Source organism: Acipenser ruthenus, chromosome 44, assembly GCF_902713425.1.
Source record: "Acipenser ruthenus chromosome 44, fAciRut3.2 maternal haplotype, whole genome shotgun sequence".
NCBI lineage: Eukaryota > Metazoa > Chordata > Actinopteri > Acipenseriformes > Acipenseridae > Acipenser > Acipenser ruthenus.
This window is the reverse complement of record NC_081232.1, coordinates 9,404,082-9,431,897: the sequence shown is the minus strand read 5'-3', so window position 1 is coordinate 9,431,897 and position 27,816 is coordinate 9,404,082. Positions and strand designations below refer to the sequence as shown.

General features: G+C 41.2%; 2 protein-coding genes across 2 annotated transcripts in view; both read right to left on the bottom strand.

The window, feature by feature from the left end:
- Window positions 1–653: 653 nt before the first annotated feature.
- Window positions 654–23,697, bottom strand: LOC117398998 (myosin-6-like). Its single transcript, XM_059012238.1, has 5 exons — window positions 23,694–23,697; window positions 8,455–8,804; window positions 1,130–1,313; window positions 876–1,010; window positions 654–761 (listed from the first exon to the last, which is right to left on the bottom strand). The coding sequence occupies exons 1-3, from the start codon at window positions 23,695–23,697 to the stop codon at window positions 1,254–1,256; spliced, it is 414 nt and encodes a 137-aa protein (XP_058868221.1). The 3' UTR covers window positions 654–761; window positions 876–1,010; window positions 1,130–1,253.
- Window positions 23,698–25,616: 1,919 nt separating this feature from the next.
- Window positions 25,617–27,816, bottom strand: part of LOC117398961 (CCAAT/enhancer-binding protein epsilon-like) — a 2,489-nt gene continuing 289 nt past the window's right edge. Inside the window, exons 1-2 of the mRNA XM_033998055.3 lie at window positions 27,522–27,816; window positions 25,617–26,737 (exon numbers count right to left, since the gene is read on the bottom strand). The exon at window positions 27,522–27,816 is cut by the window's right edge and continues 289 nt beyond it. Coding sequence (XP_033853946.3) covers window positions 26,411–26,737; window positions 27,522–27,816 — 622 coding nt within the window. The 3' untranslated portion in view covers window positions 25,617–26,410. The remainder of the gene's footprint in view (window positions 26,738–27,521) is intronic.

Sequence of the window (27,816 nt, the reverse complement as noted above, 5' to 3'; positions counted from 1 at the left end):
CACTAAATTAAAATATATATATATATATATATATGATAATGTTCTGTTATGTGGCCTTGGGGCTCACTAAGAGGGGCACGTCACCTTTTTTTATTTTATTTGGATATAACATTTCTTCTCTGTATGGGCTCAGGAGATTTTCTCCTCTGAGGGACATCATAGCCGGTAATTAGACACATTCGTCAAAGCAGACACACCACACAGGAGCATAATTCATTTTCAAATGCATTTTACTTCTACAGAATGTACAGGAAGGGGACAGAAAGAGCAGCAGGGGCACAAAATACAGCCCTTTCTGGAAAGGGAAGAGAGAGAGAGAGAGAGAGAGAGAGAGAGAGAGAGAGAGAGAGAGAGAGAGACAAGGGGAGAAAGAGAAAATGTGAGCTTTTTAATTTTTAAAGTTTGATGAATTTTTTTGTGGACAGAAACATGTGAGAACTCCATATATCACAAGTTTCTGTCCACAAGAAAAATCAACCATATTTCCAAAGCTAAGTCCCACGTCCCTGGGAGTGTGTTGATTCAGGGTAGCTCCATGTCCCTAGGAGTGTGTTGGTTCAGGGTAACCTCAAAGAGCTGAAAATAGTGTAGTTTGGATTTTTGAGGTGCAGTAGAATGAGTATCTGTATCTCTCACCTCAGCCTCCTCCAGAGCAGACTGTATTTCAGACTAATCCTGTTCAAGCTGCTTCCTAGCCTTTTCCAGCTCATGGATGGTCTTGCCTCCCTCACCGAGTTGCTCAGTCAGGTCAGAGATTTCCTCTGGGTAAATAAGAACATTCCTTCAGTATGTCCTACACTACAACGGTCTCACAAAAAGGGTACAGAATTAGAAACACAGCTGACACAAGAACTATGTGAGTTTGGATCCCCCACCTCCAGGTTGTCCAGAGCCTCCTCATAAGCGTTCTTCAGCTTGAAGAGTTCAGTGCTCAGGGACCTGGCCTCCATCTGGGAGCCCTCCAGCTCACTCTGCGACTCTTCAAACTTCTGCTTCCACTCGTTCAGGACCTGGCATGGGCACGGTGAGAACAAGTCATTACAATCACATTGTAAAATAGGTTTCAAAATACAGCAGCACCCTTAACTAAACCTAATGTATTCTCTTCATCGAAACCCCCAAATCTCACCTTGTCAAAGTTCCTCTGCTTCTTGTCCAGAGCAGCGGCTGCTGCGTTGGACCTCTCCAGATCCACCATGAGATCTTCAATCTCATTCTGCAGCCTGTGTTTGGTCTTCTCCAAGGAGGATCATTTAGCATTCACAGCCTCGACGGCTTCCTCCGCGTCCTGCAGCCTCTGAGCCAGCTTCATCCTGGGAGACAGGGAAGGAGGAACATCCTATCAGAGGTGCTAATTAACTGCGTAGCAGTCTTACAACAGAGCTTCATAGTAACTCAATCTCAACTTCACTTACTGTTCTGTCAATAACACTTGAAAAGTCTGGGTCTTATTCTAAAACTTTTTTGAAAACTCAACAGCAGATAATAAACTGTTGCGTGAGATTTTTTTGTATCTGTGTCAGTGTCTATTAAAAGGGGTTTCAAACAACAGGATTAGAGCGTATAGAATCAAGCAGCACTTGCCAAGAGGGATTCCAGCTGAGGATGTTAACAGTTGACAGACCGTAGATGCACTGCAAGAAAGAGCTTTGAGGCAATATATCACTGCACCCCCATTGCAGCTGTCTCCTATTGTGAAACCTGAGACCAAGGTCAATGTGAGCCCTCTTCCCATCTTTAGCTGGTGAAAGCCTTGTCCCCAGAGTGCATCTCTCTGACATTGCATTGTTTCTTTCCCTTTATCCTTGAGTACAAAGATAACCCTGTGAAATTCCTGCCATGCGCCACTCTCTGATTGAGGAGGACAGCTTGTCCTCCACATTGAGAGCGAGACTTTAGTCATAATGTTTGTACAGGATCAACTGCAGCTTGTGACCCCCACTGACATGGTCTCATTAGACATACATAATGATTGAGATACAGTTACAGAGATAGAAATTGCAAGAGGCACATGTATTTCTTTTGAAGATCATGCACTGAAACAGTTTTGTACCTTGGTCAGTTTACTTGTGTAAGATTGTCAAACATAAGAGCCATATCCACTAGGCTTTTGCTGCAGTGCAAAGTACACATCAGTTGTTTTCTAAGAGGAATACAATATTTCTAAAGTAAAATATGCACCTGTGTTTTTAACTAGCTGTGTTTTTCCTTTTAGAAAAAAAAATGTTTTAGTTTCTTGAAAATCATTAAAAACCAAAGGGATTTGTACATATTTAAAAAATCAAATTTTCAGGACAAAACCCTGCATTTTAAGTTAACAGGATCCACCTTCATTTACGTCCACTATACAACACCCTCTCCTGAAAATGTTTAAAAAATGTGTCGAGGTGTAAAGCCCTCTGCTGACAGTGAGATACTCAATAGTTTGTTTCTTCTAGGAATAATTCTGTAGGACAGGCTGTCCCTTATGGGGAAACCACAGCAGTGGGTTTTACATTTATTATGATGACAGATTGATTTAAATAAATGTATTGGGCCCAATTCACAATTCTTACCTACAAATATTGAACAAATCTGTTTTCAGGAAGGTTTTACCGGGCTCCTTCAGTAAACAACTTTTTCAGAAGTCTGAATTATGGGTCTGCTAAGAATTTTGTCTTGAAGTCATTGCTAGTGATACATAACTAATACATAAATCACACAGTAGGGATCTGATCATTGGAAGCCCAGCTTTTCAATGCACATTAAAACACTCCATTGCCAGTTATCCAGAGTTGCCCTGCAATCAACACCAAGAAATTCAAAGCAATGAAAGCCAATGGTGCCACAGCATTCTACCGGTGAGGGTATCTGACTTTTGCTCTGAAAGGAGGGGATGGTTTGGATCAATTCATTGTTTATGAGCTGTAACGTAACCCTGCTCCCTGTTGTCTTTTACTGCTTGCCTATTTATAGAGTGCAGCTTATGAATATAAAAAGGAAATACAAGTCACCTCACTCCACATTTTGTAGCAGCATTGCTGTTCAATAATCCCCCAGCTCCTAATTAATGCTCCTTTTTTTTCCTGAAAGGTGAAATTAACTTTGATTTTTTTTTTTTTTTCTTTTAGAAACAGGGAAAATAGGGGCAAACTTTTAACTGGGGCAAACAACATACCAGTATTTCAGTCTGCTATAGAAACATTAATTAGACTGGGCAGCTGTCTCAGGTAAGAGTTGTATGAGCATATACTAGGTTGACAGTATAAAATGCCTTCACAGACGATGTACTGTCTCAGCTGTAAGCACCATGGTAATAGATACCTATGCTATGTGTCAGGCTGTCACTTCATAGCCTCTGATGACCTGTATAATTTGTTAAACTCGGCGGTGAAAGTGAAGCGGCATCTAATTTGAACCCCCCCCCCCCTCCCTCCCACTCTCCTGCTTGCACATATCACAGGCTTACCACCCCCGCCTCGCAAAAAGAGAGGCTTGAAGGTGACCTGATGTATATTGAAGCCTATACCATTCCCACTGGAAGCCAGAGAGGTAAGAAGTGTTGACTATATGCTCTTATTGATACTAGGGAGAATAATACCACTACTAATAAGATACACAGTGCTGGCTGCCTGTGCTACTAACTCTAATACAGATACTATAATGAATACTGGAAAGGAGTGCAGTTCCTGGTGAAGGGGCCTCTCTGACAGCTCTTCAGAAACAGGTAATGAGTGCTGATCGCTTGTCCTCTTAGTCGTTGATAATGAACTATTTTGTTTGCATTCATTTAGTTTTCATATATTTTTATTCTCCTCATTTTGTGTTCTTATTTTTTTTTTTAATAAAATGTGGTCCAATCATCTAAACACTACACATTGTATATATATATATATATATATATATATATATATATATATATATATATATATATATATATATATATATTTGGACAGTTAAAATTGGATAGACAATTACTCCTGTCTGATTAAGTAGTTTTTTCAGAAAATTCCTATAATATTCCTTGGCTAATTATGTACTCCATTTAGATGGGGGGTGGATGCTGAGCTCAAATGCAGTCAAAGGTTGTTTTTTTTTCTGAAATGTAAACATGGAAAATACAAATATAACATTAAATAAATCTTTGTTGGGTGTCATTATATATTGGTAATTATTTTTTGAGCTACAGTAAGCCCCTGGAGGGCACTCCTAGCATTACAGCAGGATACAAAGATTATCCTATAGTTCACAAACTTGCACCTTTTCCAACTATTTTTAAACATGTACTATTTATATTTTGTTTAATTGCAATAGTGTCAAGAAACATACCTTTTGCATTCACAACTCTCTAAATCCTCACAAGGTATATACCCACCTTAACTAAGTGACCTTTCCTTCTCTATCTCTTTGAGATCCTGTAAAAAATATCATTTAATTATTAATGCTGAGTACCATTAGTAATCCTAAAACTGTAGATAGATCCATCAGGAAAAAAAAAAAAGTGAGTTGCTTACAAATACTTTTGTATAATATTTTTGTATTCTTCTACAAAATATATTGCAAACCTGGGAAAGAAAGAAAAAAAACATTCTAACAAAAAGGCCTTACCTGAGTATTCTTTTAATACTGTGTAATTTTAGTTACACACACACACACACATATATATATATATATATATATATATATATATATATATATATATATATATATATATATATATATATATAAAGTTTGAGAAAAAGGAAAACTGCTGTGTACCAAAATTATCAATAAGAAAAAAGAAGAAAAATAAGAAAAGGACATTTCAGGTACTTAAAAAGGTAGAATAATTGATTACAAATCAATTATCAGGACGTTTCGGACTACAAGTCCTTCATCGGCTGAATACAAAAAAACTGTGCTGAATACAAAAAAATAATAAAGTTGTTTTTTATCACAAAAAAAGTTGTTTTTTATCAACTTCTTAAAGCACTGTTTTTTTGTATTCAGCCGATGAAGGACTTGTAGTCCGAAACGTCCTGATAATTGATTTGTAATCAATTATTCTACCTTTTTAATTATATGAAATATCCTTTTCTTTTTTCTTATATATATAAAAATATATTTCAATGAAAGTGTTAAGCACTTCCAGGTATATTTTATTTCATTTTTTATCATAATGATGTGGGTAATAACATTCGGTTTTGCTGAACGCAGCTGAATACAAAATAAAAAACAAAAAACAAAAAAAACTGTTCACCAACGTTAAGGAACGTTTGCGCAAGCGCAAACCACAATTATGACGGTTGGGATTTTAAATTTCAAATTACCGTACGTTGCCCAATTCGAACTTTAATAAGGTATATTATTAAATGTTTTTTTTTTTAAAGACACTGTATGTTATTAATAGCATAGTAATAATAATAATAATAATAATAATAATAATAATAATAATAATAATAAAAATAATAAAAATAAGATGATACGTATAAAGATAATAACAATGACAATATGAACTGTAATAATAAAAATAATAATAATAATAATAATAATAATAATAATACGCGCACTTGTAATTGTTAAAATGAATGACACAAGTGAAAAAATTAAACTTACCTTTATTAAGCTTTCTCAGTAGAATAAGAAAACGGCCTCTTTCATTGTCATACTTTTTTTTCACGTGGCATTATACGTTTATGAGTGGAAACAGTATTCAATTATTTAAAATATATATATATATATAACTATAATTTTATTAAATTTTAAAGGTCGGAAAAGACGCTCCTTCACAGGCTGTCGCTTTCAAATTTAACGGTTATTTAATATTCCTGTCAGGCACGAGCACCTGTCGGAATCTTGCCCACGAGGCTAATTAATATTCACACCTGAAAAGAACCAATACAACAGTCTTAATTTATTAATCTCGGTACCGCCGCCTGTAAAAAGTCTTGACTTAGATTTGAATATTTAAAAGTATTACAATTTTCATCAGTAATAATAATAATGAATAAATCATTCTCCCACGGGTAAGTGTTTTGTATTGACTTGCATTGCAGATAAGGTAGTTGTTTAAATTATTCTAATACCCTGCTTTTTTTATGTAAACATTATTTTTGAAAACAACTAATTAGTTATAAATTTACTTGTTATATGATATAATATATAGTTTCCTGGTATTTTTATTTTTTCGTAAATAACGACAACAATATAGCTGGGGCGCTGCTTGTTGCCATGGTTACAGGGTTACTAGAGAACCGTCGATAGCTGATAAACTTGCTTCGTAAAATGTGGCGTAGTTTGGTTTATTTGGAATAATGTCAGGGCCGAAAAAAAAGCGATATTAATATTTTATAGCATTTTAGGTTTAGAAAAAAAGGCGGGCAGCTACTCGGTCTCATTTGCACAGCGCCGATTCTTGAGCCATGATTTTGTAGAGAAGAATATATATATATATATATATATATATATATATATATATATATATATATATATATATATATATATATATCACGTCAAAACTGGCATCCGATTATCCTGTTGGTATTTAATTTGGTCCAGTCAAATTGAAATCTATGACATTTAATTTATAAATAATAATAAAAAATGTTCATATACAGATTTTTTTATATTTTTATTTTTTAGACAATGTTTATTTAGATTGTAGAAAACGGTCAGGCCCATCGCGTCTGTTGTTAACAAACATTTTTCTTGTTGGCAAATTCTGCATGATCTCCGGAACCAGAACCTCTTCTGGTTTCATTACTAGTGCTGCCAGCTACACAGCCAATGACAGCGTAAAGTTTAGGAAATGTATAAAACATAGCTGTGTCGCCATTTCTACAAGTATGTTACAAAATAATGCCTGTACCGCCCTCACTGCTAAGAGAACCGTGGTTAAAAAAAAATATAATACATTGTAGAATTGAGACATAAGGTCATTTTTATAAATCATTTTGTTTGTTTGCTCGGTTTAGTAAAATATTTTGAGTGTGCGACCAGGTCCTCTGGACTTCAATCTATAAATCAAAAGCACTTTCAGCACAAGAAAAACAAGAACTACCATACTAAAGACTATGACTATAATCTTTCTTCAGAAAAGTCGAAACTATGTCACTTTCAATTAGCTTCTGTTAGTATTTATACAGTATACTGTTGTGTGTTTTACAGTTATTGATTTTAAAACCTTAGTCATTATTATTATTATTATTATTATTATTATTATTATTATTATTATTATTATTATTATTAATGAGTCATTTAGCAGATGCTTTTATCCAAAGCGGCTTACAGAGACTAGGGGGGTGAACTATGCATCATCAACAACTGCTGCTGCTGCTGCTGCTGCAGAGTCACTTCCAATAGGAGCTCGTTTGTTTGACGTCTCATCCGAAGGACGGAGCACAAGGAGGTGAAGTGACTTGCTCAGGGTCACACACACACACACTCACAACCCTCTCATCCAGTCTTTCTTACTGTCTTTGAAGGAAGCAAGTTCTGCATCACCCTCTATATACAGAATGAACTAATATTCCTTCATAGAGTCCAATGAAAGCTGCTGAATAATGTTCCCTTGTTAACATATTGAATTCCACACCCTCTATATAGAATGAACTCACTCAGCTTCATAGAGTCCAATGAAAGCTGCTGAATAATGTTCCCTTGTTAACATATTGAATCACACACCCTCTATATAGAATGAACTCACTCAGCTTCATAGAGTCCAGTGAAAGCTGCTGAATAATGTTCCCTTGTTAACATATTGAATTCCACCCCCTCTATATAGAATGAACTCCCTCAGCTTCATAGAGTCCAATGAAAGCTGCTGAATAATGTTCCCTTGTTAACATATTGAATTCCACCCTCTCTATATAGAATGAACTCCCTCAGCTTCATAGAGTCCAATGAAAGCTGCTGAATAATGTTCCCTTGTTAACATATTGAATTCCACCCCCTCTATATAGAATGAACTCCCTCAGCTTCATAGAGTCCAATGAAAGCTGCTGAATAATGTTCCCTTGTTAACATATTGAATTCCACCCCCTCTATATAGAATGAACTCCCTCAGCTTCATAGAGTCCAATGAAAGCTGCTGAATAATGTTCCCTTGTTAACATATTGAATTACACACCACCTCTTTGTAGTTTTCCCCAGATACTTCACGAAAAAACTGACTTGAAATATGTGACATTTTCGAAATCTAACATGAAATACTGTACTGTACTGCTATTATGGCTTCCGGTAGACTTTTTTTTTTTTGGTGAAACCATTTTGTAGTTTCTTTTGATTACATCATGATGTTAAATAAAAAGATCAAAATTATGTTCATGCAATTTTTTTTTTTATTATTATTATTTTTATTAAAATTGGAGGTGGTGCAAAACTTTTTGTCCGTAACCCGTAGACATCTATATATTATTTACTTTATGCATACGATCAGTATATAACTTAATTAATGATGGAGCTAATTTGAAACACTAATTGTGGGAATAGCGTTACCTTCAGGTGGGCGTGGACACTCTTGAGCTGCTTCTGGGACTCTGCAGCTATCCTGTTGGCCTGGCTGAGCTGGATCTCCATCTCATTGAGGTCTCCCTCCATCTTCTTCTTCAGCCGGAGGGCCTCGTTCCTGCTGCGGGTCTCTGACTCCAGGGAGGTCTGCAGGGTCTCCACCACCCTCTGGTTGTTCCTCTTGGCCTGATCCATCTCCTCGTCCTTCTCAGCCAGCTTGCGCTCAATCTCAGCCTTCACCTGGTTAAACTCCAGCTGAGCTCTCAGGATCTTCCCTTCCTCGTGCTCCAGGGAGGCCTGCAGCGTCTTCGCATCCCCGAATCGATAAATTGTCTCCTCTTTAAAAAAGAAAAACAAACTACATGAACATCGTTTTTGATATTTTATTTAACATCATGATGTAATCAAAAGAAAACTACAAAAAAAAAAAAAAAAAAGTCTACCGGAAGCCGTAATCGCAGTACAGTAAGTATATTTCATGTTAGATTTCAAAATGTCACAATTTTCATGTCAGTTTTTCGTTATCTGGGGAAAACTCCAAAGCGGCGGTGTGTAATTCAATATGTTAACAAGGGAACTTTATTCAGCAGCTTTCATTGGACTCTATGAATCTGAGGGAGTTCATTCTATATAGAGGGTGTGGAATTCAATATATTAACAAGGGAACATTATTCAGCAGCTTTCATTGGACTGTATGAAGCTGAGGGAGTTCATTCTATATAGAGGGTGTGGAATTCAATATGTTAACAAGGGAACATTATTCAGCAGCTTTCATTGGACTCTATGAAGCTGAGGGAGTTCATTCTATATAGAGGGTGTGGAATTCAATATGTTAACAAGGGAACATTATTCAGCAGCTTTCATTGGACTCTGAAGCTGAGGGAGTTCATTCTATATAGAGGGTGTGGAATTCAATATGTTAACAAGGGAACATTATTCAGCAGCTTTCATTGGACTGTATGAAGCTGAGGGAGTTCATTCTATATAGAGGGGGTGGAATTCAATATGTTAACAAGGGAACATTATTCAGCAGCTTTCATTGGACTCTATGAAGCTGAGGGAGTTCATTCTATATAGAGGGTGTGGAATTCAATATGTTAACAAGGGAACATTATTCAGCAGCTTTCATTGGACTCTGAAGCTGAGGGAGTTCATTCTATATAGAGGGGGTGGAATTCAATATGTTAACAAGGGAACATTATTCAGCAGCTTTCATTGGACTCTGTGAAGCTGAGGGAGTTCATTCTATATAGAGGGGGTGGAATTCAATATGTTAACAAGGGAACATTATTCAGCAGCTTTCATTGGACTCTATGAAGCTGAGTGAGTTCATTCTATATAGAGGGGGTGTAATTCAATATGTTAACAAGGGAACATTATTCAGCAGCTTTCATTGGACTCTATGAAGCTGAGTGAGTTCATTCTATATAGAGGGTGTGGAATTCAATATGTTAACAAGGGAACATTATTCAGCAGCTTTCATTGGACTCTATGAAGCTGAGTGAGTTCATTCTGTATTTTAGAGGCGAATGCTCCAATGCTCCCATTTCATATCCTGTTATAACCTTTATTTAGATTTTTGAGTTTTAGAGAATCTAGTGGCAAACTTAAAAAAGGCTGGGGTGAGAGAATTATATTCAAATCAAATTGAATTTCTGTAGCGCCTTTCTTACAAAAAGTATCTCAAAGCACTGTACGACACAAGTTAAAGAAAATCACAATAAAATATTTTTTTTCTACAGAGATCTGAGGCGTGTGACAAACATCCAAAAAGAACTGCCAACGGTTAGACCAGTCAATAAAAAAAATAAAAAAAAACGTCTAGAATATGTTCGAAGACAGCAATTAAAAAGGTTTAAAAAATAATTTGTAAAAAAACAAAACAAAAAAAATTGTTTGTATCAATAAAACTATAAAGAAGTTTTAAAACACATTTATAAAAATAGAATAAAAATATTGTAAAAATAGGAACATTAAAGATAGAAAAGCTATTTAAAAATAAATTATTATTATTATTATTATTATTATTATTATTATTATTATTATTATTATTATTATTATTATTATTATTATTATTATTATTATTTATTTCTTAGCAGACGCCCTTATCCTGGGCGACTTACAGTCGTAAACAAAAATACATTTCAAGAATCACAGTATAAGTAATAATACAATTAAGAGCAAGATAAATACAATGACTTTGGTTCTAGCAAGTACAGGTATATGACAAAATACGATTCAATAACGGAGCAGATAACAGTGTCAGTGATAGTTACATCAGGATATAATTAAATACAATTATATCCTAAGATATAATTTATTATAATTTAAGATACAATATTAGAAAAATTGAACTGATACCTGGTTATCATCACAGGGATTGGAATAAGACTCCCGCTGCACAGCAGTGTGATCCAGTCCCTGGTTTCACTAGGAGTTTAATAATCAGACACACCTGAGCTTGTTACCTAGACACACTGGGGGCTGATAAAGCTGGTAGTAAAACCTGGAATGGATCACACTGCTGTGCAATAGGAGTCTGATTCCCATCCCTGTATACCATTTTTCATAGGGGAAAAAATGTGCATGTGTGCCTAATATTTTAACTAAAATAGGTATTATTTTCGACGGTCTCTTTGAAAGCCACTAACTCTAAGTGTTTCAGTATCTGACTTTCTAGATGTTTTTTGGGGACGGCTTCGAATTTTCTCCTCTCCTTTATGAATTCAATGGATACCCGTGTGTCTCCATCACAGCAGAGCAACGCGTTCAGAGTGAAATTGATTTCATTGACAGGGTTGAAAATCGTAAGTCTTGGCTTTGTCGTTTCAAAACAGAAGCGACTCTTCTTTATCAGTGGAAATACAGTCACGCTGCAGAACGACTGCAACAAAGCCTGTCCAGCAGCAAAAAAACACTTTATATTTTTCATTAGAGCTCTAATTAAGAGGATACGCTTATTAACAACGTCGCAATCTTGCTCTGCTTCGTAAAATGACAAATTAAAGCTGGGCCAATCTAAAAGACAATTTAGCAAAACGGAAATTGTCAGTTTTACTACGAACGTGTTTCTCAGATGTGATGGAGGCACACGGATGGCTTCACAGACATCAGTTCAATTCTTTAAAGGAGATTAGAAAAGTCGAGATAAAATGCCGAAAACCAGAAGCCCTAAATAAAACACACCACCCACACACTCAGAGACACTACTGTCTGCTTCACAGCTGCAGTAGCTAACTATTACCCTTACTCTGAGTACTTTAAACAGTATAACCAGCTTTCTCAACAGTATAACCAGCAATTAAAATATTATAACCAGCTTTTTCAACAGCATAACCGGCTTTTTTAACAGTGTAACCAACTTTTTCAACAGTATAACCAGCTTTTTCAACAGCATAACCGGCTTTTTCAACAGTATAACCAGCTTTTTCAACAGTATAACCAGCTTTTTCAACAGTATAACCAGCTTTTTCAACAGTATAACCAGCTTTTTCAACAGTATAACCAGCTTTCTCAACAGCATAACCAGCTTTTTCAACAGTATAACCAACAATTAAAATATTATAACCAGCTTTTTCAACAGCGTGACCAGCTTTCTCAACAGCATAACCAGCTTTTTCAACAGCGTAACCAGCTTTCTCAACAGCATAACCAGCTTTTTTTTTTTTTTTTTTTTTTTTAAATTTAGTCGTCGCCAATTATTTTTACCCCGGTTTTCACCCCAATTTAGCATGCCCAATTATTATCTGTATCCCCGGCTCACCGCTCGCAACCCCCCCCCCCCCCCGCCGACTCAGGAAACGGAGGCTGAAACACGCATCCTCCGAAACGTGCTCCTTCCAAGCCGTCATTTTTCGCACTGCAGATCCACAGCAATGCCACCAGACCTATAGTGCCGGAGGACAACACAGATCTGGCGGCTCCGCTGCAGAGCCACAGGCGCCCTATCGGCCACAGGGGTCGCTGATGCGCGGCGAGCCGTGGATTCCCCTGCCGACCTAAGCCCTCCCTACCCGGGCAGCGCTCAGCCAATTGTGCGCCGCCCCCTAGGAACTCTCGGTCACGGTCAGCTGTGACATAGCCTGGATTCGAACCAGCGATCTCCAGGCTATAGGGCACATCCTGCGAGGAGCGCCTTTACTGGATGCGCCACTCGGGAGCCATAACCAGCTTTTTCAACAGCGTAACCAGCTTTTTCAACAGCATAACCAGCTTTTTCAACAGCATAACCAGCTTTTTCAACAGCATAACCAGCTTTTTCAACAGTGTAACCAGCTTTTTCAACAGCATAACCAGCTTTTTCAACAACATAACCAGCTTTTTCTATAACCAACTTTTTCAACAATAACCAACATTTTCAACAGTGTAACAGAAACTCAGAAGCCACACACTCAGAGACACTACTGTCTGCTTCACAGCTGCAGTAGCTATTACCCTTACTCTGAGTACTTTAAACAGTATAACCAGCTTTCTCAACAGTATAACCAGCTATTTCAACAGCATAACCAGCTTTTTCAACAGTATAACCAGCTTTTTCAACAGTGTAACAGAAACTCAGAAGCAGATCACTGTCTACTCACATACCAACACAGTCTTTATATCGTAAATAGCCAAAGTTACGCTCAACTAAACTGTCACAAAAACACGCATTGCAGTGCCGCGCGCAATCTCAAGCCCGTACTGTGAAACAAAGATTATCAACGCGAACGCGTCACATCACAACGGATCCCCTGTACTCCAGCGTGCTCGACTCATCACAGTCCAGACAATGACTCCCTGATTCATCGCAGGTAAGGACACAGTAAAACAAACGAGCTCCTATTGGAAGTGACTCCGCAGCAGCAGCAGCAGCAGTTGTTGATGATGCAGAGTTCACCCCCCTAGTCTCTGTAAGTTGCTTTGGATAAAAGCCTCTGCTAAATGGCTCATTAATAATAATAATAATAATAATAATAATAATAATAATAATAATAATAATAATAATAAACCCTCGCACAAACACACACAGAGAGAGAAGCAGCTAGACAGCAGACTAAATCTCCAGAGACACAGACGCTAGACACTCACACCGTGGTCAGCGACAGGACGTCCCAGCCACAATGCCATACCTGAGGAAGCCCAAAGCTATTGTATGCGGGACATTCGACAACGTGGTCTTTTTTATAGTCCCCTCCTGCACTCCAAAAAAGGACAAGTGGCACAGGAGCGGGAATTATCAGCTGCCCTCTCTGTCTGTCTTTGTTATTGTTGTATGCGTTGGCACGGGCCTCAAGGACAAAATAAATAGATAAATAAATAAATAAATAAATCTACAAAATAAAAATGCTTTTGACTTTCCAAAATATGTGCCTGACAATCCTGAATCCGGGCCAGAGCGTAGAATTGAGCCAGGAATCCGGGGATGGCTGAACGGTGACTCGGGACCTTTCCAAGAGGAACAAGGTCAAAGGCTGACAGCTGTGGCTGTGTCCTTTCAAGATTAGCAAGGCACCAACCCTGGTACTCCAATAAATACTTTCAGGTATTGCATTTGGAGATAGCGTCGCAGTTCTCTGTATCACTGTGAACCCCAAAGTCATTCTAAATAAATTAAATCAAGTTAACTTAAAAATTCAAAGGTTATTTCTAACACTCATCCATTTTGAGTTAGTGGAACACTCGAAAGTACTTTGGCTGTTCAAATGTAAATGTTTTAAAGTAGAATCAGGGGGCTGGATTCCCATCAGCCCTTGCAGGATTTAGGGCAGCAGTGTGGAGTAGCGGTTAGGGCTCTGGATTCTTGACCGGAGGGTCGTGGGTTCAATCCCAGGTGGGGGGGACACTGCTGCTGTACTCTTAAGCAAACTACTTCGCCTAGATTGCTCCAGTAAAAACCCCAACTGTATAAATTGGTAACTGTATGTAAAATATAATGTAATTGTATGTAAAAATAATGTGATATCTTGTAACAATTGTATGTCTGAGAAATAAATAATTTATTTTCGGACTTGTTTGGTGTTTATTGCGTTGCTGTTTTGTGTGTGTGTGTTGTGGTTGTGCAGGTGTGTTGTGTTTGCTTGTCTCTTGTGCCCCCCCCCCCCCCCCCGCCTGCTCCGTTACACGTGTTCTCCTGGTGTTGTGTGTGCCCCCCCCGTTCGGCGGTCAGTCTTCTCTCTCAGTCTCCATCTCTGCACCTGCCTGGTTCCAGCTCTTGTAAATGCTGCCACAAGCACACAAGCAGATAATAAAATATCTTCAAACTAACTCGACTATTGAAAACGTAAATCTAACTCAAATGGGTTAAGTTACACGAACATGCATGTTAGGAGTTTAGTCAGCCCCAGAGAAAGTTGTAACAAAAACTAAACGAGTAGCCAAACTTAATTATGTTATGTAGACTTATCAGGGTTTAGATCATTTTACTTGTTTTTATTGTTCTCTGCAGCCTAAAATCTAATAACAGATTTCAAGTTTACACAATTTTATTAAGTAACTTGAAATCTGCAACTTTTTAGAACAATTAAGAAGGTCTAATTTAAGCAAACGATCAGTTCCATTGAAGATCATTTAGGGTATAGTCAGCACACTGTGGTCCCATTCTACCAGCCTCACCCCATTGCAGCTGCCCTATACTTGTGCTACCATTGCCCCTCAGTGTAATACAGAACCATTATTGCCATTGTAGCTCCACTGTCTGTCTGCATTGCCATTGAAGATCATTTAGGGTATAGTCAGCACACTGTGGTCCCATTCTACCAGCCTCACCCCATTGCAGCTGCCCTATACTTGTGCTACCATTGCCCCTCAATGTAATACAGAACCATTATTGCCATTGTAGCTCCACTGTCTGTCTGCATTGCCATTGAAGATCATTTAGGGTATAGTTAGCACACTGTGGTCCCATTCTACCAGCCTCACCCCATTGCAGCTGCCCTATACTTGTGCTACCATTGCCCCTCAATGTAATACAGAACCATTATTGCCATTGTAGCTCCACTGTCTGTCTGCATTGCCATTGAAGATCATTTAGGGTATAGTTAGCACACTGTGGTCCCATTCTACCAGCCTCACCCCATTGCAGCTGCCCTATACTTGTGCTACCATTGCCCCTCAGTGTAATACAGAACCATTATTGCCATTGTAGCTCCACTGTCTGTCTGCATTGCCATTGAAGATCATTTAGGGTATAGTCAGCACACTGTGGTCCCATTCTACCAGCCTCACCCCATTGCAGCTGCCCTATACTTGTGCTACCATTGCCCCTCAATGTAATATAGAACCATTATTGCCATTGTAGCTCCACTGTCTGTCTGCATTGCCATTGAAGATCATTTAGGGTGTAGTTAGCACACTGTGGTCCCATTCTACCAGCCTCACCCCATTGTAGCTGCCCTATACTTGTGCTACCATTGCCCCTCAATGTAATACAGAACCATTATTGCCATTGTAGCTCCACTGTCTGTCTGCATTGCCATTGAAGATCATTTAGGGTGTAGTTAGCAGGCTGTTCTAGTGCTACCATTGCATCCCCCCCCCCCCCCCCCCCCCCCACTGTAAGGCTGAATTCCTGACTCCCCTGCTTGATCTGCTCCCATACCCCCCAGACTCAAAGGAGCAGCTAACGGAGATAATGAATCTGCTGTGGTTGACCTTGTCTAAGGGCCCCTTGTTAATAAAGATAAGGAGTAGAAGCATTCACCACCAGAGAACGCGACACCTCATCCCATTCCAAACAGCTTGACCCCTGACCTTCCCTGTCACCAGAAATACGAACACAACTGGGATTGACAGGAGTGGGGGGGGGGGGGGGTGACTAGAACAGCAGACATTTCCATAATGAACTTGTCTGTTTGTTCCCCATGTTTATCGAAACCAATATGGGCACGGATACAAAAATAAATAAATAAATTAAAAAAACTCTTCCAGTCTTCCAGGGCTGGTTTCCAATCTGGGGGGCTAGGTGGCACAGACAGACAGACAGACACACGGACAGCTCATTAAATCACCAGCCTGCTCTCTTTCATGTGGATAAGAAATTCGATTTGTTTATTTATTCACAAAAAAAAACAAAAGTCAAAGGTTTCAATATAAACAAAACCGGATCTCTCACCCACCGGACAAACAGAGAAGCTGCTGGTGGAGAGAGAGGGAGAGGGAGAGAGAGGGAGAGGGAGAGGGGGGGTGGAGGGCTCAGTTGTTTAGCAGTGACAATGTGTTTATTTTTGGAAGGGAATGGGAATCATGTTTTCGCTCCTCAGGATCAGCATTCCTGAATGCACCGCAGTGTTTGTGTGTGAGACACAGTCCGGCACTCAGCCCTCGCTATCTCTGTCCCCTTACCTCAGCCCAAACCTCACGAGGCCATAAACTCAGAATAGCTAATCTCTGAAAACAACTAGCAGAACAATTAAAATACCGGCTTGGCTGGCTTCGATTTGTTCGGGGGCTGAGTGGCGCAGGCCAGGGGCTCATCCACCCTGTCAACAAAATAGATTCTCTTTTCTGATTTTCAGCTTCCTCTGGGTTTCAATCTGGGGGGCTACATGGCACAGACACACACACACACGGACACACAGACACACTGACAGACAGACACACACACATATAAACACAGACACACAGACAAAAACACAGACAACACACACACAGACAAGAACACAGACACACACAGACACACAGACAAAAAGACAGACACACACAGACAGACACACAGACAAAAACACAGAGACACATAGACAGACACACAGCTAGACAGACACACACTGAGGGAGACACGCACACACAAAGTCTTGTAGCCTAAAAGACAGGGAAGAAAAGGTTTGACAGGACAGATTCCTTTCTATTTTTTTTTTTTTAATTAGTGAGAAAACTAGAAGACAGAGGTCTTGTAACATAAGACAAAATAACTATTATATATTAGGGAGAGAGTTGGAGAGAGAGAAAGAGGGAGGGAGGAAGAGAGGGAGCGAGGGAGAGATACTAGCTGACGCTCGTGTGTTGAGTGTTTGATTTGGTCGCTAGGAGCAGCGCGATATTGTGTCTGAATGTCTCAGTGACTGACAAAGTGATAGAAAGTCACGCCGCAGACTAACGTTTCTGCGAACACTTTCCTCAGTGTAGTGTGAGAGAGAGAGAGAGAGAGAGAGAGAGAGGGGGGGGGGGGGGGAGAGACAGACAGAGAGAGAGACAGAGGGGGAGAGAGAAAGAGAGAGAGGGGGAGAGAGAGAGAGTGAGAGAGAGAGAGGGAAAGACAGACAGAGAGAGAAAGAGAGAGGGGGGAGAGAGAGAGAGACAGACAGACAGACATACAGAGAGAGAGCGAGAGGGAGAGAGGGAGAGAGAGAGAGGGGAGAGAGAGACAGACAGACAGATACAGAGAGAGAGAGAGACAGAGAGAGAGAGAGGGGAGAGAGGGGGGAGAGACAGACAGAGAGAGAGAGAGAGAGAGAGGAGGAGAGAGAAAGAGAGAGAGGGGGAGAGAGAGAGAGAGAGTGAGAGAGAGAAAGAGCGGGAGAGAGAGGGAGAGAGAGAGAGGGAGAGACAGACAGAGAGAGACAGAGGGAGAGAGAGAAAGAGAGAGGGGGGAGAGAGAGAGGGGAGACAGGGGGAGAGACAGACAGACAGACATACAGAGAGAGAGAGAGAGAGAGAGAGGGAGAGAGAGAGAGAGGGGGAGAGAGAGAGAGAGGCAGACAGACAGACAGAGAGAGAGAGAGACAGAGAGAGAGAGAGAGAGTCTGTTTCTTCTCTGTCTGTTGAGTGGCTTGTGTTGTGTAATGCCCCATGCTCACTGGCACTTCGTGATCAAATAATCCCACTGACAGAGTCACATACACACGCATGAATTCAAACACACCCACAGAAGAGACAGACACACTCGCACAAACATACGCCCACGCTCAAGAGCCACCTGCGCAAACTCGCACACATTCGGACACACTTTTCTGTTGTTTTCCGCTATTTACATAAATAACTCATCAGTATTTAATTGAGACACCTCTATGTTAATGACAGCTTTTACGTCATTTTCGGATTTCAGCCCGACGGACAGGTGGGATCGACAGGTAGTAAGGCAGAGAAAAAAGAAAAGAAAACTGTTTGGTTGTTAGTAGCTTATTGATCCCAGAATCTCATCAAGCAGTTCTTGAAGGATCCCAGGGTGTCAGCTTCAACAACATTACTGGGGAGTTGGTTCCAGACCCTCACAATTCTCTGTGTAAAAAAGTGCCTCCTATTTTCTGTTCTGAATGCCCCTTTATCTAATCTCCACTTGTGACGCCTGGTCCTTGTTTCTTTTGAGACATTGTCTATACCTTTTAGGATTTTGAATGCTTGAATCACAATAATAAAGCAAAATACATCAGGACAGAGAGGGGGATATATATATATATATATATATATATATATATATATAGATAGATAGATAGATATATATATTATTATTATTATTTATTTCTTAGCAGACACCCTTATCCAGGGCGACTTACAATTGTTACAAGATATCACATTATACATTATTTCACATTATTTTTACATACAATTACCCATTTATACAGTTGGGTTTTTTACTGGAGCAATCTAGGTAAAGTACCTTGCTCAAGGGTACAGCAGCAGTGTCCCCCACTGGGGATTGAACCCACAACCCTCCGGTCAAGAGTCCAGAGCCCTGACCACTACTCCACACTGCTGCCCCCTATATATACACACAGTACTGTGCAAAAGTTTTAGGCAGGTGTGAAAAAATGCTGTAACAAGAATGCTTTCAAAAATAGACATGTTAATAGTTTATATTTATCAATTAACTAAATTCAAAGTGAGTGAACAGAAGAAAAATCTACATCAAATCCATATTTGGTGTGACCACCCTTTGCCTTCAAAACAGCATCAATTCTTCTAGGTACACTTGCACAAAGTCAGGGATTTTGTAGGCATATAGTCAGGTGTATGATTAAACAATTATACCAAACAGGTGCTAATGATCATCAATTCAATATGTAGGTTGAAACACAATCATTAACTGAAACAGAAACAGCTGTGTAGGAGGAATAAAACTGGGTGAGGAACAGCCAAACTCAGCTAACAAGGTGAGGTTGCTGAAGACAGTTTACTGTCAAAAGTCATACACCATGGCAAGACTGAGCACAGCAACAAGACACAAGGTAGTTATACTGCATCAGCAAGGTCTCTCCCAGGCAGAAATTTCAAGGCAGACAGGGGTTTCCAGATGTGCTGTCCAAGCTCTTTTGAAGAAGCACAAAGAAACGGGCAACGTTGAGGACCGTAGACGCAGTGGTCGGCCAAGGAAACTTACTGCAGCAGATGAAAGACACATCATGCTTACTTCCCTTTGCAATCGGAAGATGTCCAGCAGTGCCATCAGCTCAGAATTGGCAGAAAACAGTGGGACCCTGGTACACCCATCTACTGTCCGGAGAAGTCTGGTCAGAAGTGGCCTTCATGGAAGACTTGCGGCCAAAAAGCCATACCTCCGACGTGGAAACAAGGCCAAGCGACTCAACTATGCACGAAAACACAGGAACTGGGGTGCAGAAAAATGGCAGCAGGTGCTCTGGACTGATGAGTCAAAATTTGAAATATTTGGCTGTAGCAGAAGGCAGTTTGTTCGCCGAAGGGCTGGAGAGCGGTACACGAATGAGTGTCTGCAGGCAACAGTGAAGCATGGTGGAGGTTCCTTGCAAGTTTGGGGCTGCATTTCTGCAAATGGAGTTGGGGATTTGGTCAGAATTAATGGTCTCCTCAATGCTGAGAAGTACAGGCAGATACTTATCCATCATGCAATACCATCAGGGAGGCATCTGATTGGCCCCAAATTGATTCTGCAGCATGACAACGACCCCAAACATACAGCGAAAGTCATTAAGAACTATCTTCAGCGTAAAGAAGAACAAGGAGTCCTGGAAGTGATGGTATGGCCCCCACACAGCCCTGATCTCAACATCATTGAGTCTGTCTGGGATTACATGAAGAGAGAGAAGCAACTGAGGCTGCCTAAATCCACAGAAGAACTGTGGTTAGTTCTCCAAGATGTTTTATACTGTATTAAATTATACTTTCGCTTATGCAGGATATTTAATGCCAAAATGAAAAATAAATAAATTAATAAATAAATATAGAAAATGATTTCACCGTGTAACAAATTTTTAATTTTTTTTTTGGTTCCTGGGTAGTAAGTGTTATTTCCTAATTGCTTATGCCTCAAAAGTATAGAAAATGGCTATTATTCCCCACAAACTTTGCTTTTGTGACCAGGACAGTGATATTTTGAAATTGACCTATTTTCCAGAACATTCCAGATAGATTCAGTGCTGAGTAAACTTGGAGTAACTTCTAGAACTTTCTAGAACTTTCCAGTAATATAAATAGTAGTATACATACAGGGGCCTTAAGCCCACCAGTTCAGTTTAGTTCCAGCTGCCTAAGTGGATACATATCTGCATTTTTCTGAGATGGCATCAAGAGGCTGCGAGCATCCGGCAGACGCATTTTGCTATGTCTGCGGCCAATTTATCAAGACAAGAGCGAAAAAGTACTCTGTGGAAGCATCTGCTAAGATGTGTGAGGCTTACAAGGCATATTTCGGCATGCCTGTCGGGGATCAAGACAAACCCTGTGCACCTCATTTCACCTGCGAGCACTGCAAAATAACTCTGGAAGGTAAGATGGACAATTGTTGCTCGGAATTTTATGTTATAAAATTTGTTAAAATTTTTAAAATTGTAAAAGTTTTTAATTTTAAAATGTTTTACAATTTTCAATGTTATTGAAAAAATATATATGAAAAATGTTGCGAGAATCTCTTACACATTAGTCATGGGTGAAATAAATGTATTTTTGTAGGATGGTACAGAGGGGAAAAGAGAGCCATGAAGTTCGCTATCCCAAGAATTTGGCGGGAACCCACTGACCACTCAAGCAACTGCTACTTCTGCATGGTGGACCCTTCCAAGCGGACCGAGTTCTCTGTGGGGAGGAACAACGTCAAGTGGGAGCCACTGGTGGACCCCCGGAAGGTGCTGATGCCACCACTGCACATCAAATTGGGCCTTATGAAACAATTTGTCAGAGCTCTAGATAAGGAGTCGGCAGCCTTCAAGTACCTTCAAGACTTCTTCCCTAAGCTGTCTGAGGCAAAGGTCAAAGCCGGTGTCTTCGTCGGACCACAGATAAAGAAGATCCTGGAGTGCAATGAATTCCCCAAGAAGCTCACTAGTAAGGAGAAAGCGGCTTGGAACAGCTTTGTCGCAGTGGTTCGGGGCTTCCTGGGCAATCACAAGGCCGAAAACTATGTGGAGCTGGTTGAGACTCTGGTGAAGAACTACGGCACAATGGGCTGTAGGATGTCCCTCAAAGTCCATATCCTTGATGCTCATCTTGATAAATTCAAGGATAACATGGGAGCGTACTCGGAGGAGCAAGGCGAGCGCTTCCACCAGGATATACTGGACTTTGAACACCGCTACCAAGGACAGTATAACGAGAACATGATGGGAGACTACATTTGGGGGCTGATTCGTGAAAGTGATTTACAGTATAATCGTAAATCTCGAAAAACTACTCACTTCTAAATCTTTTGTAGTCATTTTTGTATTACTTTAGTATAAATACATGTTAATTTGGATTCATATGTTGTTTTTTTCTGACTTTATGTGAACGAAAAGACACAAATTCGCTCGTTTTCTCATTGGAAATAGGTAAATTTCAAAATATCACTGTCCTGGTCACAAAAGCAAAGTTTGTGGGGAATAATAGCCATTTTCTGTACTTTTGAGGCATAAGCAATTAGGAAATAACACTTACTACCCAGGAACAAAAATTGTGTTACATAGTGTTTTCAGGCCAGGGCCACTTACACTGACCTCAGAGTAACGTCACTCTGGTGCCCTCTTGTGGATCTGTTAGTTACTACGCATTCAGTGGCTTGGGTTTAATGGGTTTGGGGTTTTGGGTTTTGGGGTTTGGGGACACGGTTCGGGACATAGATTTTTATTTTATTTTATTATATATATATATATATATATATATATATATATATATATATATATATATATATATATATATATATATATATATATATATATATATATATATATATATATGAACTTTCAGTTGAAAACCAAGAGATGATGCAGTTCACCGTTCATACCGCCAGATGGCAGTAGATCCCCATGGCCAGAACACAAACTGCGGGAAAGGACCAAATAAGTTGATATCTACCAGTCTAATGTAATACAGAGTGTAAAGAGATCATTTTAGTTAAAAAAAAAAAAAGTCACCTTACTGTGGTCCCATTCTACCAGCCTCACCCCATTGCAGCTGCCCTATACTTGTGCTACCATTGCCCCTCAGTGTAATACAGAACTATTATTGCCATTGTAGCTCCACTGTCTGTCTGCATTGCATTGAAGATCATTTAGGGTATAGTTAGCACACTGTGGTCCCATTCTACCAGCCTCACCCCATTGCAGCTGCCCTATACTTGTGCTACCATTGCCCCTCAGTGTAATACAGAACCATTATTGCCATTGTAGCTCCACTGTCTGTCTGCATTGCCATTGAAGATCATTTAGGGTATAGTCAGCACACTGTGGTCCCATTCTACCAGCCTCACCCCATTGCAGCTGCCCTATACTTGTGCTACCATTGCCCCTCAGTGTAATACAGAACCATTATTGCCATTGTAGCTCCACTGTCTGTCTGCATTGCCATTGAAGATCATTTAGGGTATAGTCAGCACACTGTGGTCCCATTCTACCAGCCTCACCCCATTGCAGCTGCCCTATACTTGTGCTACCATTGCCCCTCAATGTAATACAGAACCATTATTGCCATTGTAGCTCCACTGTCTGTCTGCATTGCCATTGAAGATCATTTAGGGTATAGTTAGCACACTGTGGTCCCATTCTACCAGCCTCACCATAACCAAACTATAATTGTTCTAGAATTATAGCCCTCTCTCTCTCTCTCTCTCTCTCTCTCTCTCTCTCTCTCTCTCTCTCTCTCTCTCTCTCTCTCTCTCTCTCTCTCTCTCTCTCTCTCTCTCTCTCTCTCTCTCTCTCTCCCCTTTGTTGGGTAAGAGAGAGCAGTTTGTGAAATATTCAGTTTCTCAATACTGGGTGTGGATTACAATGCAGCACCTCCACTGAAGTGTTACACTGAGACACACACAGAGTTTATCATGTGTGTCACTTTGCTTTTATTATGGGTAACTTTTATAAGAATTAGTTTACCCATGTTTTTTCAGTATGCTTTACAATGCTTCCCTATGATTTACCAGACCTCTCTGTGCTTTACAATGCTTCCCTATGCTTTACCAGACCTCTCTGTGCTTTACAATGCTTCCCTATGCTTTACCACACCTCTCTGTGCTTTACAATGCTTCCCTATGCTTCACCACACCTCTCTGTGCTTTACAATGCTTCCCTATGCTTTACCAGACCTCTCTGTGCTTTACAATGCTTCCCTATGCTTTACCAGACCTCTCTGTGCTTTACAATGCTTCCCTATGCTTTACCAGACCTCTCTGTGCTTTACAATGCTTCCCTATGCTTTACCAGACCTCTCTGTGCTTTACAATGCTTCCCTATGCTTTACCAGACCTCTCTGTGCTTTACAATGCTTCCCTATGCTTTACCAGACCTCTCTGTGCTTTACAATGCTTCCCTATGCTTTACCAGACCTCTCTGTGCTTTACAATGCTTCCCTATGCTTTACCAGACCTCTCTGTGCTTTACAATGCTTCCCTATGCTTTACCAGACCTCTCTGTGCTTTACAATGCTTCCAACTCTGTCTAGGTCTGCCAGGTGATTTCTGTTTTTGTTTTTTTCTTGCTCCAACTGTCTAATTTTAAGTTCCCTTTTCTGTGTCAAGATGGGACGGCAGATTGGGCACAGGACAGTGACACAGCAACCGAGAGAGAGGGGGGGGGGGGGGGGGGCAATGCTAAACTGAATTTTAAGGTGATGTTTTAGACATCTGTGATATAAGAAAAAACACAGCGAAGAGAATTAACCAGCCCCCCCTCCCCTCGTCCCCCCCGCCCCCCCTCTGCTTTGGAACCCGCCCCTGATAATCGCAGCGTCCCTCAGGTTGGTGCCTCATGTCGAAGGTGTTCCGAATGTTCAGCCCCTGTCCCAGGCACTTTTGTTCTTGTTCTCTTTTCTTTGAAAAGGAGAAGGCTCTGGCTCTTGAGAAAGCCGATGCTATCTCAGGGGAAGTGTTCTGCTTCTGGGTATTGTTGTAACGAAATTGGTAACAGAACTTTACGTTTTTTTCTTTGGCAGCCGTACTGAAGTTTGTGTGCGTGTGTGTGTGTGTGTGTCTGTGTGGCAGAAGGTGTGGGTGTGTGTGTGTGTATGCAAGAGAGTGTGGGTGTGTGTGTGTGTGTGTGTGGCAGAGAGTGTGGGTGTGTGTGTGTGTGTGTGTGTGGGACAGAGTGTGTGTGTGTGTGTGTGTGTGTGTGTGTGTGTGCAAGAGAGTGTGTGTGTGTGTGTGTGTGTGTGTGTCTGTGTATGCGTGTGTTTGTGTTTTGTTTTCAGTGTGTGTGTGTGCGCGTGTGTGTGCGTGCATGTGTGTGCATGTGTGTCTGTGTGTGTGTGTGTGTTTTGTTTTTAGAGTGTGTGTGTGTGCGCGTGTGTGTGCGTGCGTGTGTGTGCATGTGTGTCTGTGTGTGTGTGTCTGTGTGTGTGTGTGTGTGTGTCACTGTGTGTGTGTGTGTTTTGTTTTCTCTGACACACTGACACACAGACACACACACACACACTGACACACACACAATGACACACTCACACACACACACACACACACGCACACACACACACACACAGACATACTGTATAGACAGACACACGCGGAGGCTGTGTGATCCAGTGGTTAAAGAAAAGGGCTTGCAACCAGGAGGTCCCCGGTTCAAATCCCACCTCAGCCACTGACTCATTGTGTGACCCTGAGCAAGTCACTTCACCTCCTTGTGCTCCATCTTTCGGGTGAGACGTAGTTGTAAGTGACTCTGCAGCTGATGCATAGTTCACACACCCTAGTCTCTGTAAGTCGCCTTGGTTAAAGGCGTCTGCTGAATAAACACACAGCAAGACAGACAGACAGTATATGACTGTTAAATTAAAAAAAGACACATGCTCTGTTTCTTTCAGAAGAATAGAAGCTTTTTTTAATTAATCACACAGTGGGATTGTAAATGTCACTGACAGTTGCTGTAGGTGTCACAGTGGTTGCAGTACCCTGTTTATCCTCTGGGGGTGGGGTGGGGTGTGCAAGATTATTTTTATTGTTTGTAATAACCCAGACTGTCCTGCAGATGGTGCTTTCAGAGAAACGGGAGTTGCAGTGCCTTGTTTGGCCTCCGGGGGGCAGGGTGGTGGGGGTTCCGGAGAGTTTTTTTTTTTTAAAGAGAGTTGTTTTGTCCTGAGTGATGGGATTATTATTATTATTATTATTATTATTATTATTATTATTATTATTATTATTATTGTTGTTTTTTACAGTTGCAGTACTGCAGTTTGAACACTAGGTGTCACCGTCAGCCTCCCTTCTCAGTTGCAGTACCGCGCTCGGCCAGCAGATGGACACCTCACCGCAGACAAACACTAGTCGAACCCGGGCCCGCTATTCTCTCTGCATCACTCCTCGAGATGTCTCAGCAGCTCCTTTTCTTGGCTTCTGGGGTTTCCCAGAGAGTTTTTTCAAGAGCGCTGTAATGTCTCGTTTTGCTCCAGCAGATGGCGCTATATACCCACAAACACAGAGCAGAGAGCGCCAGTGGAGCCCGCGCTCGGGTATTGAGGGTTGCAGTAGCGCGGTTTGAACACTAGGGGTGTCTCTTCAGTCACTCTTACGTCTCAGTTGCAGCCAGTACCTTGCTCAGCCAGCAGATGGAAGCAGACAGTCCCTCCCCCTCCCCTCCCCTCCCCCCATCCCCGAACTCTCCAGTTAATTCCCTGACAGCGTCGAGGCCGCAATACCGCGCTTGGCCTCCGGGGGGAGCTCTCTGAGGACGTTGCGCAGCGTTTCCAGCTGCTGGCTCAGCCTGTCCGCTCTCTCCCGCAGCCGCTGGTTCTCGGCCATGAACTCAAGCGCCCTCTGCTGGGTCTCCAGCGTCCTGCGCTTGGCTTTGTCTCGGCTCTTGCGTACCGCGATGTTGTTTCGCTCGCGCCTCAGCCGGTACTCCACTGAATCCTTCTTCAGGGCCTTCTTGTGTTTGGGGCACTGGGGGTGGGAGTAGGGGACGCTGGGGGGCATGTCTTTCATTGAAGAAGCCTGGAAAGGGTGGAGAGGGGAGGGGTGTCAATTAATAATGTTTAAGTACAGTTTTTATGATGTTGTAATCATCTACAGTGTTTCCTCTTCCCTTATGAATTTGCACAGTAATTTTACATTTGTTTTAATGCTTGTCACATGGCTACAGTATATACTATGCATTTACTATAGTTTACCCAGTTTTTTTTAATATGCTTTACCATACCTCTCTGTGCTTTACAATGCTTCCCTATGCTTTACCACACCTCTCTGTGCTTTACAATGCTTCCCTATGCTTTACCAGACCTCTCTGTGCTTTACAATGCTTCCCTATGCTTTACTACACCTCTCTGTGCTTTACAATGCTTCACTATGCTTTACCAGACCTCTCTGTGCTTTACAATGCTTCACTATGCTTTACCAGACCTCTCTGTGCTTTACAATGCTTCCCTGTGCTTTACCAGACCTCTCTGTGCTTTACAATGCTTCCCTATGCTTTACCAGACCTCTCTGCGCTTTACAATGCTTCCCTATGCTTTACCACACCTCTCTGTGCTTTACAATGCTTCCCTATGCTTTACCACACCTCTCTGCACTTTACAATGCTTCCCTATGCTTTACCAGACCTCTCTGTGCTTTACAATGCTTCCCTATGCTTTACCAGACATCTCTGTGCTTTACAATGCTTCCCTATGCTTTACCAGACCTCTCTGTGCTTTACAATGCTTCCCTATGCTTTACCAGACCTCTCTGTGCTTTACAATGCTTCCCTATGCTCTAGTAATAAAGATCGCAATGCACTTACCCTGACGAGCCGCAGCTGCGAGCTGACACTGGGGGGCCCTGTGGAGGTGCTGAGACCGCCTCCCGTCTGCGCGCAGTGAGAGTGAGACAGCTGGTACAGCTGACTCTGCTGGGGCAAATACCCTCCAACTTGCCCCTGGTGCGGGGCAACAAGAGCAGCCCTGCCCCCGTCCTGTCCCTTGCCGTCTCCTCCTCGCGCCCCCTCCGTCACTATGACCCCCACGCGGGGCAGCAGATCCTCGAAGCTGGACCCCGGGTAGTGGTATCCCACCAGCGAGGGCTGGCTGTGTGCTTGG

What these genes read in the sequence shown, in the direction of transcription:
- LOC117398998 (XM_059012238.1), bottom strand. An exon ending in GTGTCCACGCCCACCTGAAG is followed by an intron (nt 1,314 to 8,454) that starts GTAACGCTATTC and finishes CCTGTCTCCCAG; the next exon opens with GATGAAGCTGGCTCAGAGGC.